Here is a 26,072-nt window from a genome sequence, read left to right on the forward strand (position 1 = left end):
GAGGGGGAATAGGTTTTGTCGTGCCATCTTCACAAATGTCTTGGTGTGTTTGCTCAATTTTTAGTTTGTTGGTGATGTGGATACCAAGGAACTTGAAGCTCTCAACCTGCTCCACTTCAGCCCTGTCGATGAGAATGGGGGCGTGCTTGGTCCTCTTTTTCCTGTAGCCCACAATCATCTCATTTGTCTTGATTACGTTGAGGGAGAGGTTGTTGTCCTGGCGCCACACGGCCAGTTCTCGGACTTCCTCCCTATAGGCTGTTTCGTCGTTGTCAGTGATCAGGCCTATCACTGTTGTGTCATCAGCAAACTTAATGATGGTGTTGGAGTCGTGCCTGGCCGTACAGTCATGAGTGAACATGGAGTACAGGAGGGGACTGAGCACGCATCCCTGTGGGGCCCCTGTGTGGATGATCAGCGTGGCGGATGTGTTGTTACCTACCCTTACCACCTGGGGGCAGCCTGTCAGGAAGTCCAGGATCCAGTTGCAGAGGGAGGTGTTTAGTCCCAGGGTCCTTAGCTTATCGGAGGGCCTGTTGTCAGGTCTTCTGGCAGTCTCTATGGGCGTGCCACAGGGTTACATTTTCGGGCCAACTCTTTTCTTTGTATTTATCAATGATGTCGCTCTTGCTGCTGGTGATTCTCTGATCAACCTCTATGCAGACGACACCATTCTGTATACATCTGGCCCTTCTTTGGACACTGTGTTAACAAACCTCCAAACGAGCTTCAATGCCATAAAACATTCCTTCCGTGGCCTCCAACTGCTTTTAAATGCTAGTAAAACTAAATCGCATGCTCTTCAACCGATTGCTGCCCGCACCCGCCCGACTAGCATCACTACTCTGGACGGTTCTGTCTGGTTAGACTGTAAACTCTCCTTTGACTCACATTAAGCATCTCCAATCCAAAATTAAATCTAGAATCAGCTTCCTATTTCGCAACAAAGCCTCCTTCACTCATGCTGCCAAACATACCCTCGTAAAACTGACTATCCTACCGATCCTTGACTTCGGCGATGTCATTTACAAAATAGCCACCATCACTCTACTCAACAAATTGGATGTAGTCTATCACAGTGCCATCCATTTTGTCACCAAAGCCGCATATACCTCCCACCACTGCGACCTGTATGCTCTCGTTGGCTGGCCCTTGCTACATATTCGTCGCCAAACCCACTGGCTCCAGGTCATCTATAAGTCTTTGCTAGGAAAAGCTCTGCCTTATCTCAGCTCACTGGTCACCATAGCAACACCCACCCGTAGCACGCGCTCCAGCCGGTAGATTTCACTGGTCATCCCCAAAGCCAATTCCTCCTTTGGCCGCCTTTCCTTCCAGTTCTCTGCTGCCAATGACTGGAACGAATTGCAAAAATCACTGAAGCTGGAGTCTTATATCTCCCTCTCTAACTTTAAGCATCAGCTGTCAGAGCAGCTTAACGATCACTGTACCTGTACACAGCCAATCTGTAAATAGCCCATCCAACTACAGCATCCCCATGTTGTTATTTATTTATTTTTGCTCTTTTGCACCCCAGTATCTCTACTTGCACATCTATCACTCCAGTGTTAATGCTCAATTGTAATTATTTTGCCTCTATGGCCTATTTATTTCCTTACCTCCCTAATCTTAATACATTTGCACACACTACATATGTTTTTCTATTGTTTTATTGACTGTACGTTTGTTTATCCCATGTGTAACTCTGTGTTGTTGTCTTTGTCGCACTGCTTTGCTTTATCTTGGCCAGGTCGCGGCCTACCTGGTTAATTAAAGGTGAAATAAATAAATAAAAATGGATGAGTTGAGGCACTATGGTGTTAAACGCTGAGCTGTAGTCAATGAATAGCATTCTCACATAAGTGTTCCTTTTGTCCAGGTAGGAAATGGAGTGCAATAGAGATTGCGTCATCTGTGGATCTGTTAGGGCGGTATGCAAATTGGAGTGGGTCTGGTGTTTCTGGGATAATGGTGTTGTGAGCCATGACCAGCCTTTCAAAGCATTTCATGGTTACAGACGTGAGTGCTACGGGTCGGTAGTCATTTAGGCAGGCAGTCATTTACCTTATTGTTCTTGGGCACAGGTGCTATGGCGGTCTGCTTAATACATGTTGGTATTACAGACTCAGACAGGGAGAGGTTGAAAATGTCAGTGATGACACTTGCCAGTTGGTAAGCGCATGCTCGCAGTACACATCCTGGTAATCCATCTGGCCCTAGGGCCTTGTGAATGTTGACCTGTTTAAAGGTCTTACTCACATCGGCTGCGGAGAGCATGATCTCAGTCTTCCGGAACAGCTGGTGCTCACATGCATCTTTCAGTGTTATTTGCCTCGAAGCAAGCGTTGAAGTAGTTTCGCTCGTCTGGTAGGCTCGTGTCACTGGGCAGCTCTCGGCTGTGCTTCCCTTTTGTAGTCTGTAATGGTTTGCAAGCTCCGCCGCATCCGGCGAGCGTCAGAGCCGGTGTAGTACGATTCGATCTTTGTCCTGTATTGATGCTTTGCCTGTTTGATGGTTTGTCGGAGGGCATAGTGTGATTTCTTCTAAGCTTCCGGGTTAGAGTCCAGCTCCTTGAAAGCGGCATCTCTTTCCTTCAGTGCGGATGTTGCCTGTAATCCATGGCTTCTGGTTGGGTATGTACAGTTGAAGTCGGAATTTTACATACACTTAGGTTGGAGTCAGTAAAACTTGTTTTTCAACCTCTCCACCAATTTCATGTTAACAAACTATAGTTTTGGCAAGTCGGTTAGGACATCTACTTTGTGCATGACACAAGTAATTTTTCCACAATTGTTTACAGAAAGATTATTTCACTTATAATTCACTGTATCACAATTCCAGTGGGTCAGAAATGTACATACACTAAGATGACTGTGCCTTTTAAACAGCTTGGAAAATACCAGAACATGATGTCATGGCTTTAGAAGCTTCTGATTGACTAAAATTATGTCAATTAGCCTATTGGAGGTGTACCTGTGGATGTATTTTAAGGCCTACCTTCAAACTCAGTGCCTCTTTGCTTGACATCATGGGAAAATCAAAATAAATTAGCCATGACCTCAGAAAAAAATTGTAGACCTCCACAAGTCTGGTTCATCCTTGGGAGCAATTTCCAAACGCCTGAAGGTACCACGTTCATCTCTACAAACAATAGTATGCAAGTATAAACACTAGCCGTCATACCTGTAATGATCTTCTTCGGGAGAAAGAGAGGAGGACCAAAGCGCAGCGTGGTAAGTGTTCATGATGATGTTTTTAATTAAACTCAGAACACTAAACAAAACAATAAATGATGTGAACAAACGAAACAGTACCGTGTGGCGACAAACACTGACACGGAAGACAAACACCCAAAAAAAACAACAGAAAACAGGCTACCTAAATATGGTTCCCAATCAGGGACAACGATTGACAGCTGCCTCTGATTGAGAACCATATCAGGCCAAACACAGAAAACCAACACAGAAATAGAAAACATAGATTATACCCACCCAACTCACGCCCTGACCACACTAAAACAAAGAAAATACAAAAGAACTATGGTCAGAACGTGACAATACCGCTCAGGAAGGAGACGCGTTTTGTTTCCTGAAGATTAACGTACTTTGGTGCGAAAAGTGCAAATCACTCCCAGAACAATAGCAAAGGACCTTCTGAAGATGCTGGAGGAAACATATACAGAAGTGTCTATATCCACAGTCGACAAAACCACAGTCAACAAAACCATCCACAGTTGACAAAAAACTATGTTGACATAACCTGAAAGACCGCTCAGCAAGGAAGAAGCCATTGCTCCAAAACCGCCATAAAAATGCCAGAATACGGTTTGCAACTGCACATGGGGACAAAGATCGTACTTTTTGGAGAAATGTCCTCTGGTCTGATGAAACAAAAATAGAACTGTTTGGCCATAATGACCATCGTTATGTTTGGAGGAAAAAGGGGGAGGCTTGCAAGCCGAAGAACACCGCCCCAACCCGTGAATCCCGGGGATGGCAGCATCATGTTGTGGAGGTGCTTTGCTGCAGGAGGGACTGGTGCACTTCACAAAATAGATGGCATGATGAGGCAGAAAATTATGTGGATATATTGCAGCAACATCTCAAGTCATCAGTCAGGAAGTTAAAGCTTGGTCGCAAATGGGTCTTCCAAATGGACAATGACCCCAAGCATACTTCCAAAGTTATGGCAAAATGGCTTAAGGACAACAAAGTCAAGGTATTGGAGTGGCCATCACAAAGCCCTGACCTCAATCTTACAGAAAATGTGTGGGCAGAACTGAAATAGTGTGTGCTAGCAAGGAGGCCTACAAAGTTGACTCAGTTACACCAGCTCTGTCAGGAGGAATGGGCCAAAATTCACCCAACTTATTGTGGGAAGCTTGTGGAAAGCTACCCGGAATGTTTGACCCAAGTGAAACAATTTAAATGCAATGCTACCAAATACTAATTGAGTGTATGTAAACTTCTGACCCACTGGGAATGAGATGAAAAAAATAAAAGCTGAAATAAATCATTCTCTACTATTATTCTGACATTTCACATTAAAATAAAGTGGTGATCCTGACTGACCTAAGACAGGGAATTTTTACTAGGATTAAATGTCAGGAATTGTGAGAAACTGAGTTTAAATGTATTTGGCTAAGGTGTATGTAAACTTCCGACTTCAACTGTACGTACAGTCACTTTTGGGACGACGTCATCAATGCACTTATTGATGAAGCCAATGACTTATGTAGTGTACTCCTCAATGCCATCCGAGGAATCCCGGAACATACTCCAGTCTGTGCTAGAAAAACAGTACTATAGCTTAGCATCTGCTTCATCTGACAAATTGTTTATTGATCGAGTCACTGGTGTTTCCTGCTTTAATTTGAGCTTGTAAGCAGGAATCAGGAGGATAGAATTATGGTCAGATTTGCCAAATGGAGGGCGAAGGAGAGCTTTGTGTGTGGAGTAAAGGTGTTTTTAAATTAAAAAATCCCCCCCTTTGCACATTTAACATGCTGATAGAAATTTGGTAAGACGGATTTAAGTTTCTCTGCATTAAAGTCCCCGGCCACTAGGAGCGCCGCCTCTGGAGGAGTGTTTTCCTGTTTGCTTATGGCGGTTTACAGCTCATTGCGTGTGTTCTTAGTGTCAGCATCAGTCTGTGGTGGTATGTTGACAGCTACGGTTAATACAGATTAAAAGTCTTTAGGTAGATAGTGTGGTCTACAGCTTATCATGAGATACTCTACCTCAGACGAGCAAAACCTTGAGACTTCATTAGATATTGTTCACCAGCAGTTATTTACAAAAATACAAAGTCCGCTACCCCTTGTCTTACCAGAGGCCACATTTCTATCCTGCCGATACACACACTATTCTTATCACCACGATCACACACACACGCATGCATGCACTCTCACTCGCACACATACGGTATACACGTACACACACACACACACACACTAGACCAGTGCATACAGTTATTAGTACTCACAGATGCATCTACTCTTCAGTGAAATCAATGGACATATCATCTTGGAACAGATGCTCTGTCCTGTGTCGATCTCTGTGCACATCTGTGAGAACACTGAAGCTACATAGCCACCCACTAACAGTTATATAGCCAGTAGCACCAACACACAGAGCCAGCCCAGTCACGTAACACATCAGCATTTCCACACAAACATCCCAGCACCAGAGACAAGCAGGTCTGTCACGCTGGTATCACCCAGCCCAAACAACCAACTGAAGACAGGTACTGGCAGCGTTTACCCCACCATTCACAAACCACCATGCCTCCTCAAGGAGCACAACGTTTCGAACAAGTCTTTGAAACGGGTCTAAACTGTTTAACTGAAACTTAATGGTAGAGCATGCTGGAGTCCTCTGGTAGCTTAGCACATATCAACATCTCTGAGTGTGTTTATAGCATGTTTACAACTCAACATCATACAGCTACACTACCTTCCTAGGTTGTGTTCAGAAGGCACTGAAGGGGATAAAACATTTTGAAAAGGAGTGAAACTGGGCGATATCGTACTAGTACAATAAGACTGCTCATTGGGTTGTTTTGCTCATTTGTGCCCAGCTGAACATGACCCCTGGACAGTGCAGGATGACGTGAAACATTCTTTGTAACAAGGCCATTGCTGTCTGCAGACAGTAAACAAACTGCTGTTAGGAGAATATGTACTTAATGTGTTGTCCGCCTGCCTTTCCCCTCCATGTCTGGCTGGCAGGGCCACAGGACAATGAGTATAGTCAATCACTGCTAATCACTCTTAATGATGCTTCATCCTTGGAAAATGGAGATGTCTTTGGGGAGGAAGAGCAGCAACACAGGCGTCCTGTAATGTGGGTTGTTTTAAGTTGTTGCTTGTCTTTAGAGTGGTGTGGACTGGGGATGAGGTGGGGATGTGAGGTTTGGGTTTTGGTGTTTCCCCTTTTTCTCCCTCAAATGTTTTCATCTTTCTTTCTTCAGCCCTCTGCATTTTCTTTCCTCTGTTCACCTCAGCCTTTTCCCCTCTCCCCTTCTCTCCCTCTATTCTCTCTCTATGTCCTTTCCTCCCTCTATTCTCTCTGTCCTTTCCTCTTCTCCCCATGTCCTTTCCTCTTCTCCCCCTTCATCTCCTCTCTCTCCCTTTCAAGTCTTTTCTCTTTTACAATCTCGTTCTCTCTTCTCCCTCTCCTCTTCCTTTTGTCTCTCTTCCTCTCTCCTCCCCCTTTCTCCTCTCCTCCCACTCTCTCCTCTCCTCCCCCTTTCTCCTCTCCTCTCCTCCCACTCTCTCCTCTCCTCCCCCTCTTTCCACACAGGATGTGTTAGACACATGTTGTCTCACTGCCTGGCCTGAGTGGGTCGTTCTCCCCCAGCCTTGGAGAGCCAACAAAAGGCTGTAGCATTGTGGCTAACCTCAAGTCCTATTCACCCCGCGCCTCCCAGCCTCGACTCTTCTGAACACTAAATTACTGTCTGACTCCCCATCTCATCTGCACCCTGAGCAGTACATTATGTCAGCCAAACCTCTTTCCCTTTGCCTCCATGCACTCACATGACCTCATATTGGTGTGTGTGCTTGTTTGTACGTGTCTTTATATGAGATGTGTATTTGTACTGTTATGTCCGTTTATAGAGGTGTGTGTGTGTGTGTGTGTGCAAACAAGCGTATTTGTCCTAGTTGCTCTCTGCGTGCTTTTAAGTCTGTATCCATCATGACTCCCTCTCTGCTTACAGACATGTTTGTGAGTAGTGGTGAATCCTGTGTGATGGTGGATGCTGTGCAGAACTGGGTTTTAAAAAAAAAATACTATTTGTAATCTTTCAAATACCTTGAGTGTTTGCTTTAGCCTAGCTGGAGTGCCAGACGGGCAGGGTAGGACATTTTGGAACTAATATGTTGGTCTTTCAAGCCAGACAAGCTTAATCAAGCACAGATAAAGTTTTTGAACCCAGGTCTGGTGCTGTGTGGCCATTGACTCCAGTGTGTGCGTGCGTGCCTGTATTTAGTTAATTACTACTCATCATCACGTCTAGTGTGACATGACTGTTTACATCAACATCTGTGTGAGTGGGTGGACACATTTGTACTTGTTTATACTGATAGCTGATCCGCTTGTGAATTTATGGGCCTTTTGTCCTCATCTTCTGTATGTGTGTTGACGTCCATTTGTATTTATGCTGAGCTTTTGAGTGTGTTTCTTTTTACTTAGAGCCACATTATGACTTAATGGATTCTGTGGCACCCAATAAAGTGGGGACGGCTCCTGTCTTGATTGACTGGCAGACACACTGATCCCTATGGGAACTACTAAAGCAAGCAAGCCCCCACACACACACACACACACACACACATACACAGTGATCCACGTTCCCCTCTCAAACACATTAAGGCTTTAAGAAAGACCGAGCCACTCTTGGAGGAGAAGAACTCCGACTCCTGAAGCACGTATCCACAGCAGCCTTCACTGTTTCACAACTTCTAAAAGGGAACATGTTGAAGTTAGGTAATCCAAAGGCTTTTTTGTTGTTGATACGCAGGCATGATTTTTCCACCTTCATTGGTATGTATCAAATGTTTTTTGTGTGACTGTGTTGTGTCAGCCCCAGTTGTGTATCCAGTTTGTCCTGCAGCTGAAGGGTATGGGTTGTACCTTCAATAACTGTAAGTTTCCTCTTGTGTTTCAGGCTGCTTTCCCTGTCCGGGCCCCAACCTAAACCCTATAGCACTGGGAGGACGCTGGCTAGCCTACGCTGAGAACAAGGTAGGACACACACACACACACACTGAATATACACACACCCATCCATCACGGATGTACTTATCACAACACCATATTTACAATCCTCAAATTCATTTTTTACTTTAGCTCTTTAATCTCTCAGTACAACTCATTCCAAGAAGAGACCACTAGAAATGATAACATCTGAAAACCAACAGATGTAGGGTTTTTTATGTCTATTTAATAGGATTTTTGTATTTTCCAAAAGCAAGTACACTCTACGCACTCTTGCAATACATTTTAATGGATAATTGTGTCTGGTAGTTGTCTGATTACGCTCGGCCACTCAAGTAATTGACAGATGTGTCACTGACTACTATAAGCTTCTCTGTTCCTTAAGAATAGAGTAGGTCTGGGATGGATGGATGGATCCCAGGAAATAGACAGTGGGATAGGAGAGGTTTTTAATGTGCTGACCCTCATATTCTGTTCCTGGTTGGCCTCAGCTGCAGGAGGAGGATAATAATCTATTTCTTATCTGTTTTCCTCTCTGTCTCTCTGCCTCCCCCCCAGTTGATCCGGTGTCACCAGTCTCGAGGCGGTGCCTGCGGGGACAATGCCCAGTCTTACACAGCTACAGTCATCAGCGCTGCTAAAGTAAGTGAAACACAAACACTCACACCTCCCTCCACCCCAGTGGTTGTAATATAATCATCTGTACATTTCTGAGAAGTGATATAGGATCCACCTTGGCTTTCCCCTGTGAGTCAAACACCGTTATGAGACAAACACCGTTATGAGACTATATATCATAACCCAGACACAGGCCTTGAGAGTCTGAGCATCTTAACTAATTTCTATCGTCCCTGTGTGTTTCTGTAGGGGTTCCATCCTGTACTGTACTGTTTACTGTACTGCAATATGGGACACAGCCCCTGTAATAGTCCTCTCAGCTGGAGAGCACCGCCAGGCTACACTACTCTAACTGCTATGCCCTTTGATACCAAGCTGAATGTATACCCCTCCGCTCTGTTGATGTAGCGGCTGAGCTAACCTGCGCTACTAGCCTAGCGCAACACTCTCCTCATAAGGTTCCAGTCTCCGGTCTTAGCCAGGCCCCCAAAGGGGAACCCTAATTGATTTATGAAGACCCCTTGGGTCAGAGTTATTCCCATGGTCTCGCCCTCTCTCTCCCTCCCTCTCTCCTTAATGAGCGCTAACGGCTAGCGTGATAAAGTCCCATTAGCTGCTAATGGCGGTATACATCAAAAAGAGCAGTGGCGGCAGCGCTAAAGTGTTAGCCTGGCTAGCGGAGGGAGGGGGAAACGAGGTTAAGGGCATCCCGATATGCAGACGGATTGTCTGCAGCCGCCGTTGAGAACTATATATTATAATCTCAATATTTTCAGCCCAGTCCCCCCCTCCTCCGGTCTACAACGCGACATAGACTAAGTGCTTCTGTCCAGAGACTTGGAAGGCGAGAGGGGGTGTTGAGGGAGCACTAAGGGGGAGTATTTCCTAGCCTTTTATAGGAAATGACATTTTATAACAGCACATATTTCCAGCTGTATTATTATTATTATTATTCCTCATACTAATCATTGGAATATAAACATAAAGCGAACCTGCTCATTGTCTGACTGTGTGATGCTCTTCATCAGTGTGGCGGCTCCTCGCCACGTTGTCTGACTCAAACACACCTCTGTGGCCAGGCCAGGCTCCTCGCCACGGTGTCTGACTCAAACACACCTCTGTGGCCAGGCCAGGCTCCTCGCCACGGTGTCTGACTCAAACACACCTCTGTGGCCAGGGCCAGGCCAGGCTCCTCGCCACGGTGTCTGACTCAAACACACCTCTGTGGCCAGGGCCAGGCCAGGCTCCTCGCCACGGTGTCTGACTCAAACACACCTCTGTGGCCAGGCCAGGCTCCTCGCCACGGTGTCTGACTCAAACACACCTCTGTGGCCAGGGCCGGGCCAGGCTCCTCGCCACGGTGTCTGACTCAAACACACCTCTGTGGCCAGGGCCAGGCCAGGCTCCTCGCCACGGTGTCTGACTCAAACACACCTCTGTGGCCAGGGCCAGGCCAGGCTCAGAGAAATGGATAGTGCTGCTTAAGTGGAGTCTATCTCCCTGCTACACTGTCCTGAGCTAATGGAGTCAGTGTACTGTGTGTGTGTCAGCACAAAGGGGCCCCGGAGAACCTAATCAGGCATGCAGGCCAGGCAGCGCTGTCAATACCGCGTGGCGCCTCGCATTTGTTGGGTCTATGCATCACACACACACTCCCTCACTTGGCGACCCCACCTAGCCCACTAACAGACTGGTGTGTGTAAATTGCTCGGAGCCGCATCAATAATGAAACAGGGCGTTTGGCTCCTAATTGATCAACACTAATGTGTTTTCTAATCACTGCAGTGTGACGTTTTAGTGCTAATCCAAAACAGGAGCCATTGATCTGTGTAGGGCTGAGGGGGAGACTGGGGAGGAGAGACTGGTGGCAGACACCGGCTCCTGCTGTTTCAGCACTCCTCCACATCATCATCAGCAGCAGCAGCTGTTAGCGTTGAGCAAATAGCCGTCTCTCTCTCTCACTCATAGTCATGCATAGACACAGTCATTCTATATTGATCAACACTCCTCTCCCAGCTCCCCATAGTCAAACACAGACATACTGGTGTCTTCTTTATTGGAAGTGTCTCTAGTTGTTTTATGACGAGGAGCCCAATCTGATGTTTGTTTCCTGCTATTCTCCACCTCCTCCCTCTCCACCTCCTCCCTCTCTCTCCTCATCTCTACCCTCTTTATATGCGTCTCTCTCGCTCTCCCCCTTCCCCCTGTCGTTCTGGTTAGACCCTAAAGACTGGTCTCACCATGGTGGGAAAGGTGGTGACCCAGCTAGCTGGTACTCTACCCACTGGCGCCCCCGACGAGGAGGGTGCTACCCCCCACAGCACCACTCGCCGAAGCCCCCATGCCCCCGGAGTAATCACCGTCATTGACACACACAACGTCGGAGAGGGACAGGTATGTGTGATCACGAAGTCATAGACCGTGGCTTTCCAACAGTGTTCCATGCCCTTCTGAAGTAACTGTCAGAAAATATACACGTTCTGCAACCAATATTAGAAATGGACGAACGAATACTACACCATGTGAAGTTAGAACGATCTTGTCGGAGAGGTATAAGTATTACTGTGTGTCTTACCCTTTGGGTTATGGACCATGGCTCCCCAAACGTGTTATCACTTTCTGAAGTAATGTTGAAAAAGTGTACAAAGCAAAACATACAGTGTACATCTTGGTTGGTTTTTGTGTACGTAATAATCCTATAGGGGTTCTTGTTTGAACAATAATTCTCACTTGATAATAGTGTGTCATCACTACCTTATAAACGGGCCCAACCTATCTCAGCCACTGGCTCCTAGATTCATCATGGTAATGAGTCTCTTCCTGCTTTTGGCACAGGTCCCAGGTGAAGACCAGGTCATAGAAATGAAATGAACCTCATTAATTATTTCTCTTTCAGTTACGTACATCCACATATTCTCTCAGCACAGCTGTTCTTAGTTTGCCCCAAACTGAACTCTGTCTCTAGACATTCTCTCATCAGAGTGAGAAGTTTTTTTACTAATCAGAACAGATTCTCTATCCTCTCCTCTCTTCCCTCCCTCCTTTTTCTTGTCGTTTCTGACCTCTGTAAATACACCTTTGGGTTTTGTGTTGCGGTGAGAAACCTCCCAGGTGAAACCTTTTTAAATCCTCTGCTAGAGCGAACACAGGAGCCCACCAACCGACCCCACACCCCACACGCACCTGACAGCACCTCGGGGCCTAAGGTGGGATTTATTTTGCTTGCTCACATATTTTCACAGCTCGGCCTTCGCCACAGCGCCAGCTTTTTTAAGCAGTGGGGAGACTAAATGAATGCACTGCTCATCAGCAGTAACCTCACAAGAAGCTTGTACCCGTCCTCTGTCTGCCACGCTCCTCTCTTCCTAGCTCCCTTGGTGCTAATGAAAGGGTGGCTGTGTAATGCTCACACTATCTTTGGCTATAGTTGCTATGTATAAGGGGCATAAGGCTACTATAAATCCATGCCGTGCCTTTATTGCAGTGCGCTGTGTGTGTGTGTGTGTGTGTGTGTGTGTGTGTGTGTGTGTGTGTGTGTGTGTGTGTGTGTGTGTGTGTGTGTGTGTGTGTGTGTGTGTGTGTGTGTGTGTGTGTGTGTGTGTGTGTGTACGTGTACGTGTACGTGTGTCTGTGTGCGTGTGCCTGGATGTGTTTGTGTGTGTGTACATGTACCCAGTTTCCTGAGGGCTCCTCCAGACCGGGGATAAAGCCCACAGAAGCAGGTCTGCACTGTGTCACCAGCCATTATACAGTAACCCTACACTACACATAAACACAGTTGGAGGGGAGGGAGGGAGGAGGGGAGGGAGGGAGAGAGAATCGTTGTGACTTCAGGTAATGATGGCATTGTTTTCTTGCCACATCACTCACCTAGTTTGTTGACCCCTTTGTTGGAAGTGGTGACCCCTCTTTAACACACACACACACACACACACACACACTCACACTCACACTCCCTCCTCCTGTATAATAGGTTTACTCTCCAGAGGTAGCCCCAACACTAATTCTCAGTTTCAAAGGGCTTCAGCAGGATTCCCTCACAGAACAACATTGTGTGCCTCCGATGTAATAAAATGGGTCTGGTTTATGTCACCCCTTTTCCTTGTTCTTTTCATTTTTCTCCTCTCTCTCCCTCCAGTCCAGTCTGGAAAAAAAGGCTCAGTTGATCTTGGAGGTTGTTTTGTGTTTGGACTGACTCCTATTAAAACTAATGCAACGCTAGACCAGATTTATCACTATGAGACCGACCTCTCTCACCCTCTCTCTCTCCCTCTCTCTCTCCCGATCGCTCTCTCTCTCCCTCACTCCTCTGTCTCTCTTACTCTTTCCCTGGACTCATGTCTGGGCTTAGTTATAATCTGTTCAAGACCAGAGACGTTTACACGCACACAGAGCCCCTGGTCTGAGAACAGAATCATACTCAGCAGCACTGTAATTCTTTTGAACAGTCGGAGGACTTTGAGCTTAGCTACTGGTCTGAGATCAGTCTTTTGTCATTCCAGTCTTAGTTGTCATGCAGCACATGGAGACAGATGGCGGGTACAGTGCTGCGCTGACAGTGTAGAAAGAGAGACCGAGAGATTGTAAACAAGCCTCTCTCTGGTGTTAATTTGGATGATTGCTAATTACATCCACAAGGTGGCAATGCTCTTTACCAGTAACATATTCATTCTCCATTATTTTACTTACAGCAAGAAGCTACAAGAAGTCCATGTGTTAGAAGTTGGAAAGTCCATCTCTGTGTAGATTCTGTGGTGAATGTCTCTCCCTCTGTCTGTGTTCGTTCCAGGTCCTGGTGAGTGAGGACTCAGATGGAGAGGGAGTGGTGGCCCACTTCCCAGCCCATGACAAACCCATATCCTGCATGGAATTCAACCCCAGCGGTAAGGAGACAGCTCACTGCAACACACACACACACACACACACACACACACACACACACACACACACACACACACACACACACACACACACACACACACACACACACACACACACAGGCATACACACCAAAAGTATTTATTTTGGATGTAAAGAAAGCTAATCCGAAAAGGCATAATTGGAAAGCAAATTTGGCAATCCATCCGTAGTGAAGAAAGTGAGTTGAGGAAGGAACAATTTTAATGTTAGTGTGAACCCACATGAAGGGAACACAACCTCCCTGTCCCCGTCTTAACCTCTTCTGTAGGACTCCAGGGTGTGTCCCTGTCTTATCTTCTTCTGTAGGACTCCAGGGTGTGTCCCTGTCTTATCCTCTTCTGTAGGACTCCAGGGTGTGTCCCTGTCTTATCTTCTTCTGTAGGACTCCAGGGTGTGTCCCTGTCTTATCCTCTTCTGTAGGACTCCAGGGTGTGTCCCTGTCTTATCCTCTTCTGTGGGACTCCAGGGTGTGTCCCTGTCTTATCCTCTTCTGTAGGACTCCAGGGTGTGTCCCTGTCTTATCTTCTTCTGTAGGACTCCAGGGTGTGTCCCTGTCTTATCTTCTTCTGTAGGACTCCAGGGTGTGTCCCTGTCTTATCCTCTTCTGTAGGACTCCAGGGTGTGTCCCTGTCTTATCCTCTTCTGTGGGACTCCAGGGTGTGTCCCTGTCTTATCCTCTTCTGTAGGACTCCAGGGTGTGTCCCTGTCTTATCTTCTTCTGTAGGACTCCAGGGTGTGTCCCTGTCTTATCCTCTTCTGTGGGACTCCAGGGTGTGTCCCTGTCTTATCCTCTTCTGTGGGACTCCAGGGTGTGTCCCCGTCTTATCCTCTTCTGTAGGACTCCAGGGTGTGTCCCTGTCTTATCTTCTTCTGTGGGACTCCAGGGTGTGTCCCTGTCTTATCCTCTTCTGTAGGACTCCAGGGTGTGTCCCTGTCTTATCTTCTTCTGTGGGACTCCAGGGTGTGTCCCTGTCTTATCCTCTTCTGTAGGACTCCAGGGTGTGTCCCTGTCTTATCTTCTTCTGTGGGACTCCAGGGTGTGTCCCTGTCTTATCCTCTTCTGTGGGACTCCAGGGTGTGTCCCTGTCTTATCCTCTTCTGTAGGACTCCAGGGTGTGTCCCTGTCTTAACCTCTTCTGTAGGACTCCAGGGTGTGTCCCTGTCTTATCTTCTTCTGTGGGACTCCAGGGTGTGTCCCTGTCTTATCCTCTTCTGTAGGACTCCAGGGTGTGTCCCTGTCTTAACCTCTTCTGTAGGACTCCAGGGTGTGTCCCTGTCTTATCTTCTTCTGTGGGACTCCAGGGTGTGTCCCTGTCTTAACCTCTTCTGTAGGACTCCAGGGTGTGTCCCTGTCTTATCCTCTTCTGTGGGACTCCAGGGTGTCCCCCTCTTAACCTCTTCTGTGGGACTCCAGGGTGTCCCCCCCTCTTAACCTCTTCTGTGGGACTCCAGGGTGTCCCCGTCTCTTCTGTAGGACTCCAGGGTGTGTCCCTGTCTTATCCTCTTCTGTGGGACTCCAGGGTGTGTCCCTGTCTTATCCTCTTCTGTGGGACTCCAGGGTGTCCCCGTCTTAACCTCTTCTGTAGGACTCCAGGCTGTGTCACCGTCTCTTCTGTAGGACTCCAGGGTGTCCCCCCCTGGCTTATCCTCTTCTGTGGGACTCCAGGGTGTCCCCCTCTTAACCTCTTCTGTGGGACTCGAGGGTGTGTCCGCCTCTTAACCTCTTCTGTGGGACTCCAGGGTGTCCCCCTCTTAACCTCTTCTTTTGGACTCGAGCGCGTGTCCCCCTCTTAACCTCTTCTGTGGGACTCCAGGGTGTGTCCCCGTCTCTTCTGTAGGACTCCAGGGTGTCCCCCCCTGGCTTATCCTCTTCTGTGGGACTCCAGGGTGTCCCCCTCTTAACCTCTTCTGTGGGACTCGAGGGTGTGTCCCCCTCTTAACCTCTTCTGTGGGACTCCAGGGTGTCCCCCTCTTAACCTCTTCTGTGGGACTCGAGGGTGTGTCCCCCTCTTAACCTCTTCTGTGGGACTCCAGGGTGTGTCCCCCTCTTAACCTCTTCTGTGGGACTCCAGGGTGTGTCCCCGTCTTAACCTCTTCTGTGGGACTCGAGGGTGTGTCCCCCTCTTAACCTCTTCTGTGGGACTCCAGGGTGTGTCCCCCTCTTAACCTCTTCTGTGGGACTCCAGGGTGTGTCCCCCTCTTAACCTCTTCTGTGGGACTCGAGGGTGTGTCCCCCTCTTAACCTCTTCTGTGGGACTCGAGGGTGTCCCCCCCTCTTAACCTCTTCTGTGGGACTCCAGGGTGTCCCCCCCTCTTAACCTCTTCTGTGGGACTCCAGGGTGTTTCCCCCTCTTAACCTCTTCTGTGGGACTCCAGGGTGTCCCCCCCTCTTAACCTCTTCTGTGGGACTCCAGGGTGTGTCCCCCTCTTAACCTCTTCTGTGGGACTCGAGGGTGTGTCCCCCTCTTAACCTCTTCTGTGGGACTCCAGGGTGTGTCCCCCTCTTAACCTCTTCTGTGGGACTCGAGGGTGTGTCCCCCTCTTAACCTCTTCTGTGGGACTCGAGGGTGTGTCCCCCTCTTAACCTCTTCTGTGGGACTCCAGGGTGTGTCCCCCTCTTAACCTCTTCTGTGGGACTCCAGGGTGTGTCCCCCTCTTAACCTCTTCTGTGGGACTCGAGGGTGTGTCCCCCTCTTAACCTCTTCTGTGGGACTCGAGGGTGTGTCCCCCTCTTAACCTCTTCTGTGGGACTCCAGGGTGTCCCCCCCTCTTATCCTCTTCTGTGGGACTCCAGGGTGTGTCCCCCTCTTAACCTCTTCTGTGGGACTCCAGGGTGTCCCCCCCTCTTAACCTCTTCTGTGGGACTCCAGGGTGTCCCCCCCTCTTAACCTCTTCTGTGGGACTCCAGGGTGTGTCCCCGTTTTATCCTCTTCTGTGGGACTCCAGGGTGTGTCCCCCTCTTAACCTCTTCTGTGGGACTCGAGGGTGTGTCCCCCTCTTAACCTCTTCTGTGGGACTCCAGGGTGTCCCCCCCTCTTATCCTCCTCTGTGGGACTCCAGGGTGTGTCCCCCTCTTAACCTCTTCTGTGGGACTCCAGGGTGTCCCCCCCTCTTAACCTCTTCTGTGGGACTCCAGGGTGTGTCCCCGTTTTATCCTCTTCTGTGGGACTCCAGGGTGTGGTGGAAAGGGCCTATGAAGTGGGGATGTATGTATCTGTGTTAGAACAATGGTAGTCAGTGGGGCCGGTACCTGAAGGTGCATCCTCTCACCTGCAGTCAACACACAATGGAAATGGCTCCATCAAGTAGGCCCTGCAGTGACAATGGCACTTCATCCCACAGTGGGAGAGTGACAACAACCGTGCATTGATATGTGAAGACACACACCGGGGCACTCCCTTTGTGTTTCTGTGACCACACTCACTCACAGTCAGGCCTTAATGTTGGTCTGACACCAGGTAGACAGTCTTAGGTGTGTGAGGTGTTGAATTATTACTCTCCTCACAACAGAAGAGATGTTATGTTGCTCTCCTCAATTGCTAACTAGCATTAGTACAATGACTGGATGACTATGGTAACTGCTAGCATGCTTGTACATACAGTACCATAGACTTCCAGCCGTTGCGCTAACTCTAGTTAGCATTGGCTTACAAAACTACCTCCAAACTTCCTTCATACTGGATGCAGAGACATAAATGTTATCTGTGAGTTCATCTGACTTTTGCTTAATTGCCAAAATCCCGAAGTATCCCTTTAAGGAGAGCGATGGAGAGTGGGTGCTTGTGTGTGTCTGTTCCAGTTTTACCCAGAGTGCCGCTTATACTTCCTGACCTCAATCTACACCAAATGATTTTGCTCTGGCGTCTTCCCGCCTTTATGGATTGTTCTCCCCGGAAATAAAATCACCACATGGTGTGTGTGGAGGAGCAGCGAATAAAGTAGCTGCTGAGTGATGGTGCTTACTGTGACCTCCTGTCTCTGGTAGGAATCCTTCACATGCCTCTGGCCTCTGCTTCTGACCTGACTAGACTGCTCCCCCCAGGGAAAAGGGTTACATTTATTACACACACACACACACACACACACTTATTTTTAGTAACACACATTCACCACCTTTATACATGAACTAAGTGTATACCTTTATACACATACACACCCTCAGTCAATTACTTAAAAACATATAGACTAAACCTTGCACACATTGACAATGCGTGTGACAATAAATCCCCAACACGCACACACTGATGTATTTCATCTTCACATGCACCCACGTCACACACAAAGCGCACAATCACTCTGACATGGCACACACAGTAATCACCCACATATACATAGCGTGCTCTCCAAGCAGGTAAATACCACATTTAATTTAGGATTGTTACTTGGAGGTTTAGCAGAGCTGCTGTTTGGCCATTACAGAACAACTCTTACCTCTCGTCATGTCCTCTTGCCCTGGCCTGAATGACCTGTCCAATCTGTAGGGGGCGCTCTTGGTTTACCTTGACTACCTAAAGTTGACTCAGCGACCTTTGGCCTATAAGTGTGCCTGTGTGCCTGTGTGTGTGTGTGTGTGTGTGTGTGTGTGTGCGTGCGCCTGCGTGTGTGTGTGTGGAGCTGGATTGATCAGGAGATAAAGCAGGGGTCCCACCGCTCTGGCTAACCGCTCAGCGACAGGCCAGCAACCGTGACATCCTTTCATCTTTACGACCATACCATAGAAGAAAAAGTACTGTCAATAGTAACACACTGAATATACACAGTGGCTACGTCCTAAGTGTCCACTACAAACACAACCCCCCCCTCCCGCCACCTGTCAACTTTACTCCCAAATCACCACATGGGTGCGTTACCACCTCATTTATGCCAGCCCAAACCTCATGAACCTTAAGTGTTTTGAATTATGATGTTGTCGGGGTACCCCGAAAAGTAAAAGTACCCCTAAAAGCCACATTTCTTTCTCTTTTTTTCACCTTAACGAGGTCAGGGTGAAAGTGTGTGTGTGTGTGAGCAGCAGCGTAGTCCTCCACGCTATAATTTAGGAGCCTTTCATCATTAAGCCTCATGATCAAAACAACTGCCATGTTGGTCTCTAAATCCGCCTGCTTTAGAGTATCAGAGAGCTAGGGGAGCCCCTTGGTCTTGATTGCAAGTCACCCAGGATTGCAGGCCAGTCTCGGCTTGCTCTGAATTAACTGCGCAGAGAGAGCGAGAGAAGAAAACAAAGAAAAACCTCTCACTCTACCCTAGGTCCTTCAGTCCCATGGCTCCTTCTAACAGTGGTCAAGTCAACCCCAAAAACCACCAGAGTCGGTATGAAACAATGCTATGACTCGACAGCTCAGTGACTGGTCCTGGAAAGCCCAACAAGTCCAACCCAAGAAGCATGATGTAACAAACCCCATAGAACTGCTTGTGTATGTTGGAGTGACTACACAGACAGCGGAGTGGTTATGGGGTGACTGGTCTGGCACCCTGTCCTGGCTGTGTGGCGTTCAGAGGTTCTATTCCTAGTGGTGTAATTAGAGGTTAGGATGCTGCTCTGTTGAAGGCAGTTGTGAAGCTACACATACCCCCTTTACCAGCTGTAAGCTGTTTTATTCACCTCCCTCCTCTCCTTCACCCTTTCACTACAGCCCGTCTCTCCTTCACCTCACCCCTCGTACGTCACATCATCTTGACTTGATTATTAGCTGAGATGCCCAAGGTTAAAATGACATGACTGTTTTAACGGTAGGGCCTGTGAAACAGTGTGTGTGGAGGGTGGTTTGATTAAAGTGTGATGGCGTCAGTAAGGCTGTGTGCAGTGTATGATTAGGTGGTGGGACAGGAGACACTCTTCCCTTTCTCTCGCTGTCTGTAATTCCTCTCAATCACGCCACTGATAAGAATCTTGGAATTTGTTCCTCCATGGAAGATTAGTTCAGCGTTGCTCGCTCATTTACAGGAGCTCAACCTCCCAACAGCTCTTAAAGAGACACACACACACACACACTGAACCTAAACGTCTTGTTCAATAAAAAAACAATGTTACTATTCTACAAGCTTTATTGGCTCACCTAACTAACCTCACACCTCTTAAATATCTACAAAGCCTTGGTAAATGAGGCTAGAACTCATCTCCAGCCACACTGCATAGCCCAGTAAAGCCCAGCCCATACTTAGTAACACATCATAATGAATAGCCTAGTGAATAGATAATAGAAACATGGAAAGTGCCAAGCAGCTGTGTGTCATGATGAAGAACAGTCACTGTGGTGTCATAACTCCTTACACCTCATTGATGTGTGAGAGAGAGTCAGGCCTTCACTCCAACACCCAGCTAACCCACACCACATATGCTGAACACGATGGAAACACCCCACAGAGACTGCCTCCACACCCTCAGCCCACTCATTTAGCCTGCAACGAGTTGTCTATACACAGCTAGCAATTAGCACTCCCCTCGTGGCTGTATCTTCACATTATGTGAAGTGGTGCTTTTTATTTTGTCGCCTTTATTGACCACTCTCATTTAGCAAGATGTGCAGCTGTGTTTGAGTGTGTGTGTTTTACCCAGTAGTAGGGCTGTCCGTCCACCATGTACCGATCACAGAGGATTAAACCCAGAGGGGGTCAGCCAGTCGCTGGTGCCCTTTCCTGCCCCGACACACACGCATCTGCCCATGCCACGCCCAGGGAGTCATGGCTTCAGTAAAGTGCACTGTCCTGGCTGCATGAGCTCCATGTCGTAATGGCATTATGTAAAGCTGATGATCTATAGATTTTTCCCCAGCGAGCTCTGTTATAATCAATGTAATTCTCTTCCTTTCTCTCTCGGTCACTCTCACGTTCTCTTTATTGTCCCTCTGTCTCTTTTATATCCCTCCCTCTCAGTTTTGAGCTGTTAAAATCTCCCAGGGTAATGATTTTGTATATCCCCACTGTGACTGTCTACTGTCTGTCCAACTGCAGCCAGCCTGCTAACAAACTATTGTGCTTTTTTAAAAAGAATGTAGCTGCATACTCCTTCCTGGGTCAGTTTTATTTTGAAGAGGCCGTCTACAGTACTGTAATGAAAGGCTACAGAAATTGGATACATAGCTGTAACAGTTAATTGTCCTCTGCTTTTGCGTACAGTGTGTGTCTGTATATGGTGTGTGCGTACAGTGTCTAGTGTGTGTGTGTGTACAGTTTGTAGTGTGTGTGTACAGTGTGTAGTACATGTATAGTGTAGTCTTAGTGCCTGATAAATTTGCAGAGCCAACAGTCCTATCCTCAGCCTCCCTTTAGTGCAGTCATCTGTATGGCCAGTTGGACGTCGACCTCCCTTTAGTGCAGTCATCTGTATAGCCAGTTGGACGTCGACCTCCCTTTAGTGCAGTCATCTGTATGGCCAGTTGGACGTCGACCTCCCTTTAGTGCAGTCATCTGTATAGCCAGTTGGACGTCGACCTCCCTTTAGTGCAGTCATCTGTATGGCCAGTTGGACGTCGACCTCCCTTTAGTGCAGTCATCTGTATGGCCAGTTGGACGTCGACATCCCTTTAGTGCAGTCATCTGTATAGCCAGTTGGACGTCGACCTCCCTTTAGTGCAGTCATCTGTATGGCCAGTTGGACGTCGACCTCCCTTTAGTGCAGTCATCTGTATAGCCAGTTGGACGTCGACCTCCCTTTAGTGCAGTCATCTGTATGGCCAGTTGGACGTCGACCTCCCTTTAGTGCAGTCATCTGTATAGCCAGTTGGACGTCGACCTCCCTTTAGTGCAGTCATCTGTATGGCCAGTTGGACGTCGACATCCCTTTAGTGCAGTCATCTGTATGGCCAGTTGGACGTCGACCTCCCTTTAGTGCAGTCATCTGTATGGCCAGTTGGACTACGGCCTCCCTTTAGTGCAGTCATCTGTATGGCCAGTTGGACTACGGCCTCCCTTTAGTGCAGTCATCTGTATGGCCAGTTGGACTACGGCCTCCCTTTAGTGCAGTCATCTGTATGGCCAGTTGGACGTCGACCTCCCTTTAGTGCAGTCATCTGTATGGCCAGTTGGACGTCGACATCCCTTTAGTGCCGTCATCTGTATGGCCAGTTGGACGTCGACCTCCCTTTAGTGCAGTCATCTGTATAGCCAGTTGGACGTCGACCTCCCTTTAGTGCAGTCATCTGTATGGCCAGTTGGACGTCGACCTCCCTTTAGTGCAGTCATCTGTATGGCCAGTTGGACGACGGCCTCCCTTTAGTGCAGTCATCTGTATAGCCAGTTGGACGTCGACCTCCCTTTAGTGCAGTCATCTGTATGGCCAGTTGGACGTCGACCTCCCTTTAGTGCAGTCATCTGTATGGCCAGTTGGACGTCGACATCCCTTTAGTGCAGTCATCTGTATGGCCAGTTGGACGTCGACCTCCCTTTAGTGCAGTCATCTGTATGGCCAGTTGGACGTCGACCTCCCTTTAGTGCAGTCATCTGTATGGCCAGTTGGACGTCGACCTCCCTTTAGTGCAGTCATCTGTATGGCCAGTTGGACGTCGACATCCCTTTAGTGCAGTCATCTGTATGGCCAGTTGGACGTCGACCTCCCTTTAGTGCAGTCATCTGTATGGCCAGTTGGACGTCGACCTCCCTTTAGTGCAGTCATCTGTATGGCCAGTTGGACGTCGACCTCCCTTTAGTGCAGTCATCTGTATAGCCAGTTGGACTACGGCCTCCCTTTAGTGCAGTCATCTGTATAGCCAGTTGGACTACGGCCTCCCTTTAGTGCCGTCATCTGTATGGCCAGTTGGGCCTCGCTGACGCTGTCCTACTGTTTGTCCAAGACGCTGTAAAACCACCGCTGCCTGCTCGTCTGCCTGCTCGTCTGCCTGCTCGTCTGCCTGCTCGCCTGCCTGCTCGCCTGCCTGCCTGTCTGCCTGCTCGCCTGCCTGCCTGTCTGCCTGCTCGCCTGCCTGCCTGTCTGCCTACTTGCCTGCCTGCCTGTCTGCCTGCTCGCCTACCTGCTCGCATGCATGTCCGCCTGTCTGCCTGCTCATCTGCCTGCTCGTCTGCCTGTCTGCCTGTCCCCCTGCTCGCCTGCCTGTCCCCCTGCTCGCCTGCCTGTCCCCCTGCTCGCCTGCCTGTCCCCCTGCTCGCCTGCCTGTCCGCCTGCTCGCCTGCCTGCCCACTGCAGCTATTTTTATGGTGTTTCCATACTAGGTAGTAAAAAGCATCTGCACCGTCTTGGGACGTCAGGTCCTCAGACCTGGGCTATAAAACCTCAAGGAGATCAGAGAGAGGAAGTGCAAAAGAAATAGAGAAATAGAGATGGAGAGGAAAAGAGAGAGGGCTGGCTAGGCCAGAGACCAACCGTGCTCAAGGTCTCAGTGGAGACTTCAGACCACGCTCCAAACCCCCCATCCCACACAGTCCAGGCACCTCAGGCTCTGCTGTTGAGTCATCCGCAACCCACACACACACAACAACACGCAACGCTGTGGAACTTTTTATAGTGTGGTGGGGAGGTTCTGATCTGTCCACTCTGATTTGATTTGGGGCTTTATGTTTCACAGAATTGAAGTCCACTTTGTGGACATACTGTATTTGGTGCTGTGTTCACAAGATCCATTAAACAAAGACACATTGTTCGAAGAGCCTCTCCCCTCCAAAACCCCCTTCCGTCACCGGCAGGCACCACAGACCAGCGTGATACCTTATCTGCGGTAGCGAATGTTTGAGGGGATTCATTAGTTAACAGAAACACTCTGAGAAATAAAAGACAACATTTAAATGGAGGTTAGAGATTACAGCCCACTGTCTGTTTGCAGAGAAATGGATTACAGCTTCTCATCAGTCATCTCTCCTTCCCTCCCTCCACAGTCCCCCTCTCTTTATCTGCAGAGTCTGACCAATTTGTTTGGGGGCTTTTAAACATGACAACAAAAGGCTGCTGTTATAGCCTGCTCTTAGCTGCTGGGAGAATGTGTTTTATCTGTCTGCCTGTTGTGACCGAAACCAAGAGAGAGGCAGGAATAAAATAATAAGGGTGTCCCCCAAATGACACCCTATTCCCTATATAGTGCACTACTTTAGACCAGGGCCCATAGGGTTATTAATGAACCATGAAGTGAGGTTTAGTCATGATGGATTTAGGAATGTTTCGTGTTTGTGGTAGAAGAAGGTGCAAACTTCACTTCATTTAGGCCAGAGAAGGGAAGTAGGGAGGGAAGTACAAAGATGTAAATGTTCCATGCGCTGACGATGGATTGAGAATGATTGAATTTGCAGTACATTCAGCACACTAACAGAAGGCGCTAACGTCTCTTCATTTGTGGAGGAAAGTGTGATATGCAAGCATTCCATAATTGTGGCGATAGTTTGAGTTCTTTTAGTTGAACAGAGTGGTCTGACGGTATAAGGATCTGGCTCAAATGGCACACTATTCCCTACATAGTGCACTACTTTTGACCCCAAAAAATATATATAGTGCACTATATAGGGAGTAAGGTTCCATTTGGGACGCTGGCTAACTCCAACATCTCACTTCTGCCCCCGCCATGCTTCATGAACTTGACCGCGGGCGGCACACTCCTCCCTCTGTGAGTCGGTGTGACTTGAAAGCGGCAGGTTTCACCTTGTAAAGAACAGGAAGAAAGAGTCAACCATCTTAATATTAAGCTAATTGCAGCCTGTTGGCGATGGTTAGTCAGCCATTTTCAATCTATTCCTATCTGAGAGAGAGGGAGAGCTGCACAGCTCGCTGGTGGTCTGGCTGGGAAGCAGAAAGAAACACACTCCTCTGTTTCACTCCACCGTAGATCAAATGAACCATAACGTTTTTCCTCCCTCTCTTTCTCCCTCCATCTCTCCCTCCCTCCTCCTCCTATTGGTTGGATTATGGATGTGGTTTATGGAGTTAAGAGTGTTGGAGAAACCAGTCCAAGCCAGAGCGGCCGCAGCAGTGTCGCACTGTGCCATGCTCTGGTCTCATCTCCTCTGGTCGGCTCTGGGCTCTATGGGTGCATCTCAAATGGCACCCTATTCCATATTTTTATTAAACCTTTATTTAACTAGGCAAGTCAGTTAAGAACTTATTCTTATTTACAATGACGCCTACCCCGGCCAAACCTGGACGACGCTGGGCCAATTGTGCGTCGCCCTATGGGACTCCCAATCATGGCCAGTTGTGATACAGCCTGGATAGTGCACTAATATTTATTTTACCTTTATTTACCCACGAACGGACCCTTAAGGTTAGAAACCTTTTGCCAGGGGGACCTTGCAAGAGGTCGGCAGGAAGTAGTCCGCACAAGAGCACAATACAATAACGACATTAAAAAGAATCACAATGGTCAATAATAGTATCTTCTGTCAGAGCTTTAAACTCAGCAAGCGATACCCTCAAGTCTTTTGCAAAATTATATTTTTCTAATTTCATTCCCTGGGCTCTGGTCAAAAGTAGTGCACTATGTTGGGAATAGGGTGCATTTGGGATGCATACAATATCCCTTCCTAGTACCCAACACAAATACAGCTCCTTACCCATCTACATAATACTGTAAGGCGTTCCCGGTGGTGGTGAGGGCCAGCCCTCTCACCATGTTCCTCCCCCCACCTTGCCTGTCAGCCTGATGGAATCTGCACTGGTCATCCCAGTGGTCACGAAGGGCAGAGACAGGGTTTCATTTGGAGACACTCAGCCAATCCCTCCATCCCTTTTTTCCTTCGTGCCACTATCCCTTCATCCCTCCATCGAGCTTTAGTGTGATTCATAGCCCAGTCACGATGCCAAGCCCTGTGCCACTCAATACAACATGAACAGCAACAGGCTCAGTGAAAGAGTTCATTAAAAAAGGGCCCACTTGACTATGATGGAATTGAACAGGTTAAGCTTCAGAAGATTTCACTTTTCGCCTGTAAAACATTGACAACTTATTGACCGCATGGTGACCCTTTGGGTGAGTATTAGCCTCCCATCCCCCTCACCTCCTATCCTGGTTATCTTGATGTGGGGCGGTGAGGGAGAGAGAGGGAGAGGTAGAGACAGAAATGGAGGGAGGGCTGTAGGGAGGCTGGCCTCAGGACCCAGTGAGTTCTGGCCGGTCTGGTCTGAGTGTGCAGCTTTGATGTCAGTCTGTCATGCCGGGGCCCACTTCAGCTTTTACTGCGCCCCTGTGTGTTTTCCACCACTATCATAAACACCTTGAAAAGCCCAGCACGGACACAGGCGAGAGAGACCGCCACACACGTGCACACGGGCACACAGTACACACATACACTGACAAACCCACACACAGTCATTAACTGACACACCACACACATACTTAGTCACATACACACACACTGTACACAGACAAATGCGTACAC

At 48.2% G+C, this 26,072-nt stretch overlaps 1 protein-coding gene across 5 annotated transcripts in view; it reads left to right on the forward strand.

Annotated features, from left to right (window-relative positions):
• LOC139548865 (BCAS3 microtubule associated cell migration factor-like) overlaps positions 1 to 26,072 on the forward strand; it is a 325,394-nt gene that overhangs the window by 33,642 nt on the left and 265,680 nt on the right. For 4 of the 5 annotated variants that reach the window (XM_071358768.1, XM_071358769.1, XM_071358765.1 and 1 more), the window contains exons 10-13: positions 8,173 to 8,249; positions 8,781 to 8,864; positions 11,061 to 11,234; positions 13,630 to 13,723. In XM_071358768.1, the coding sequence (XP_071214869.1) occupies positions 8,173 to 8,249; positions 8,781 to 8,864; positions 11,061 to 11,234; positions 13,630 to 13,723 (429 nt within the window). The remainder of the gene's footprint in view (positions 1 to 8,172; positions 8,250 to 8,780; positions 8,865 to 11,060; positions 11,235 to 13,629; positions 13,724 to 26,072) is intronic. The other variant, XM_071358766.1, reaches the window with a different exon arrangement.

Source organism: Salvelinus alpinus, chromosome 22, assembly GCF_045679555.1.
Source record: "Salvelinus alpinus chromosome 22, SLU_Salpinus.1, whole genome shotgun sequence".
NCBI classification, from domain to species: Eukaryota; Metazoa; Chordata; class Actinopteri; order Salmoniformes; family Salmonidae; genus Salvelinus; species Salvelinus alpinus.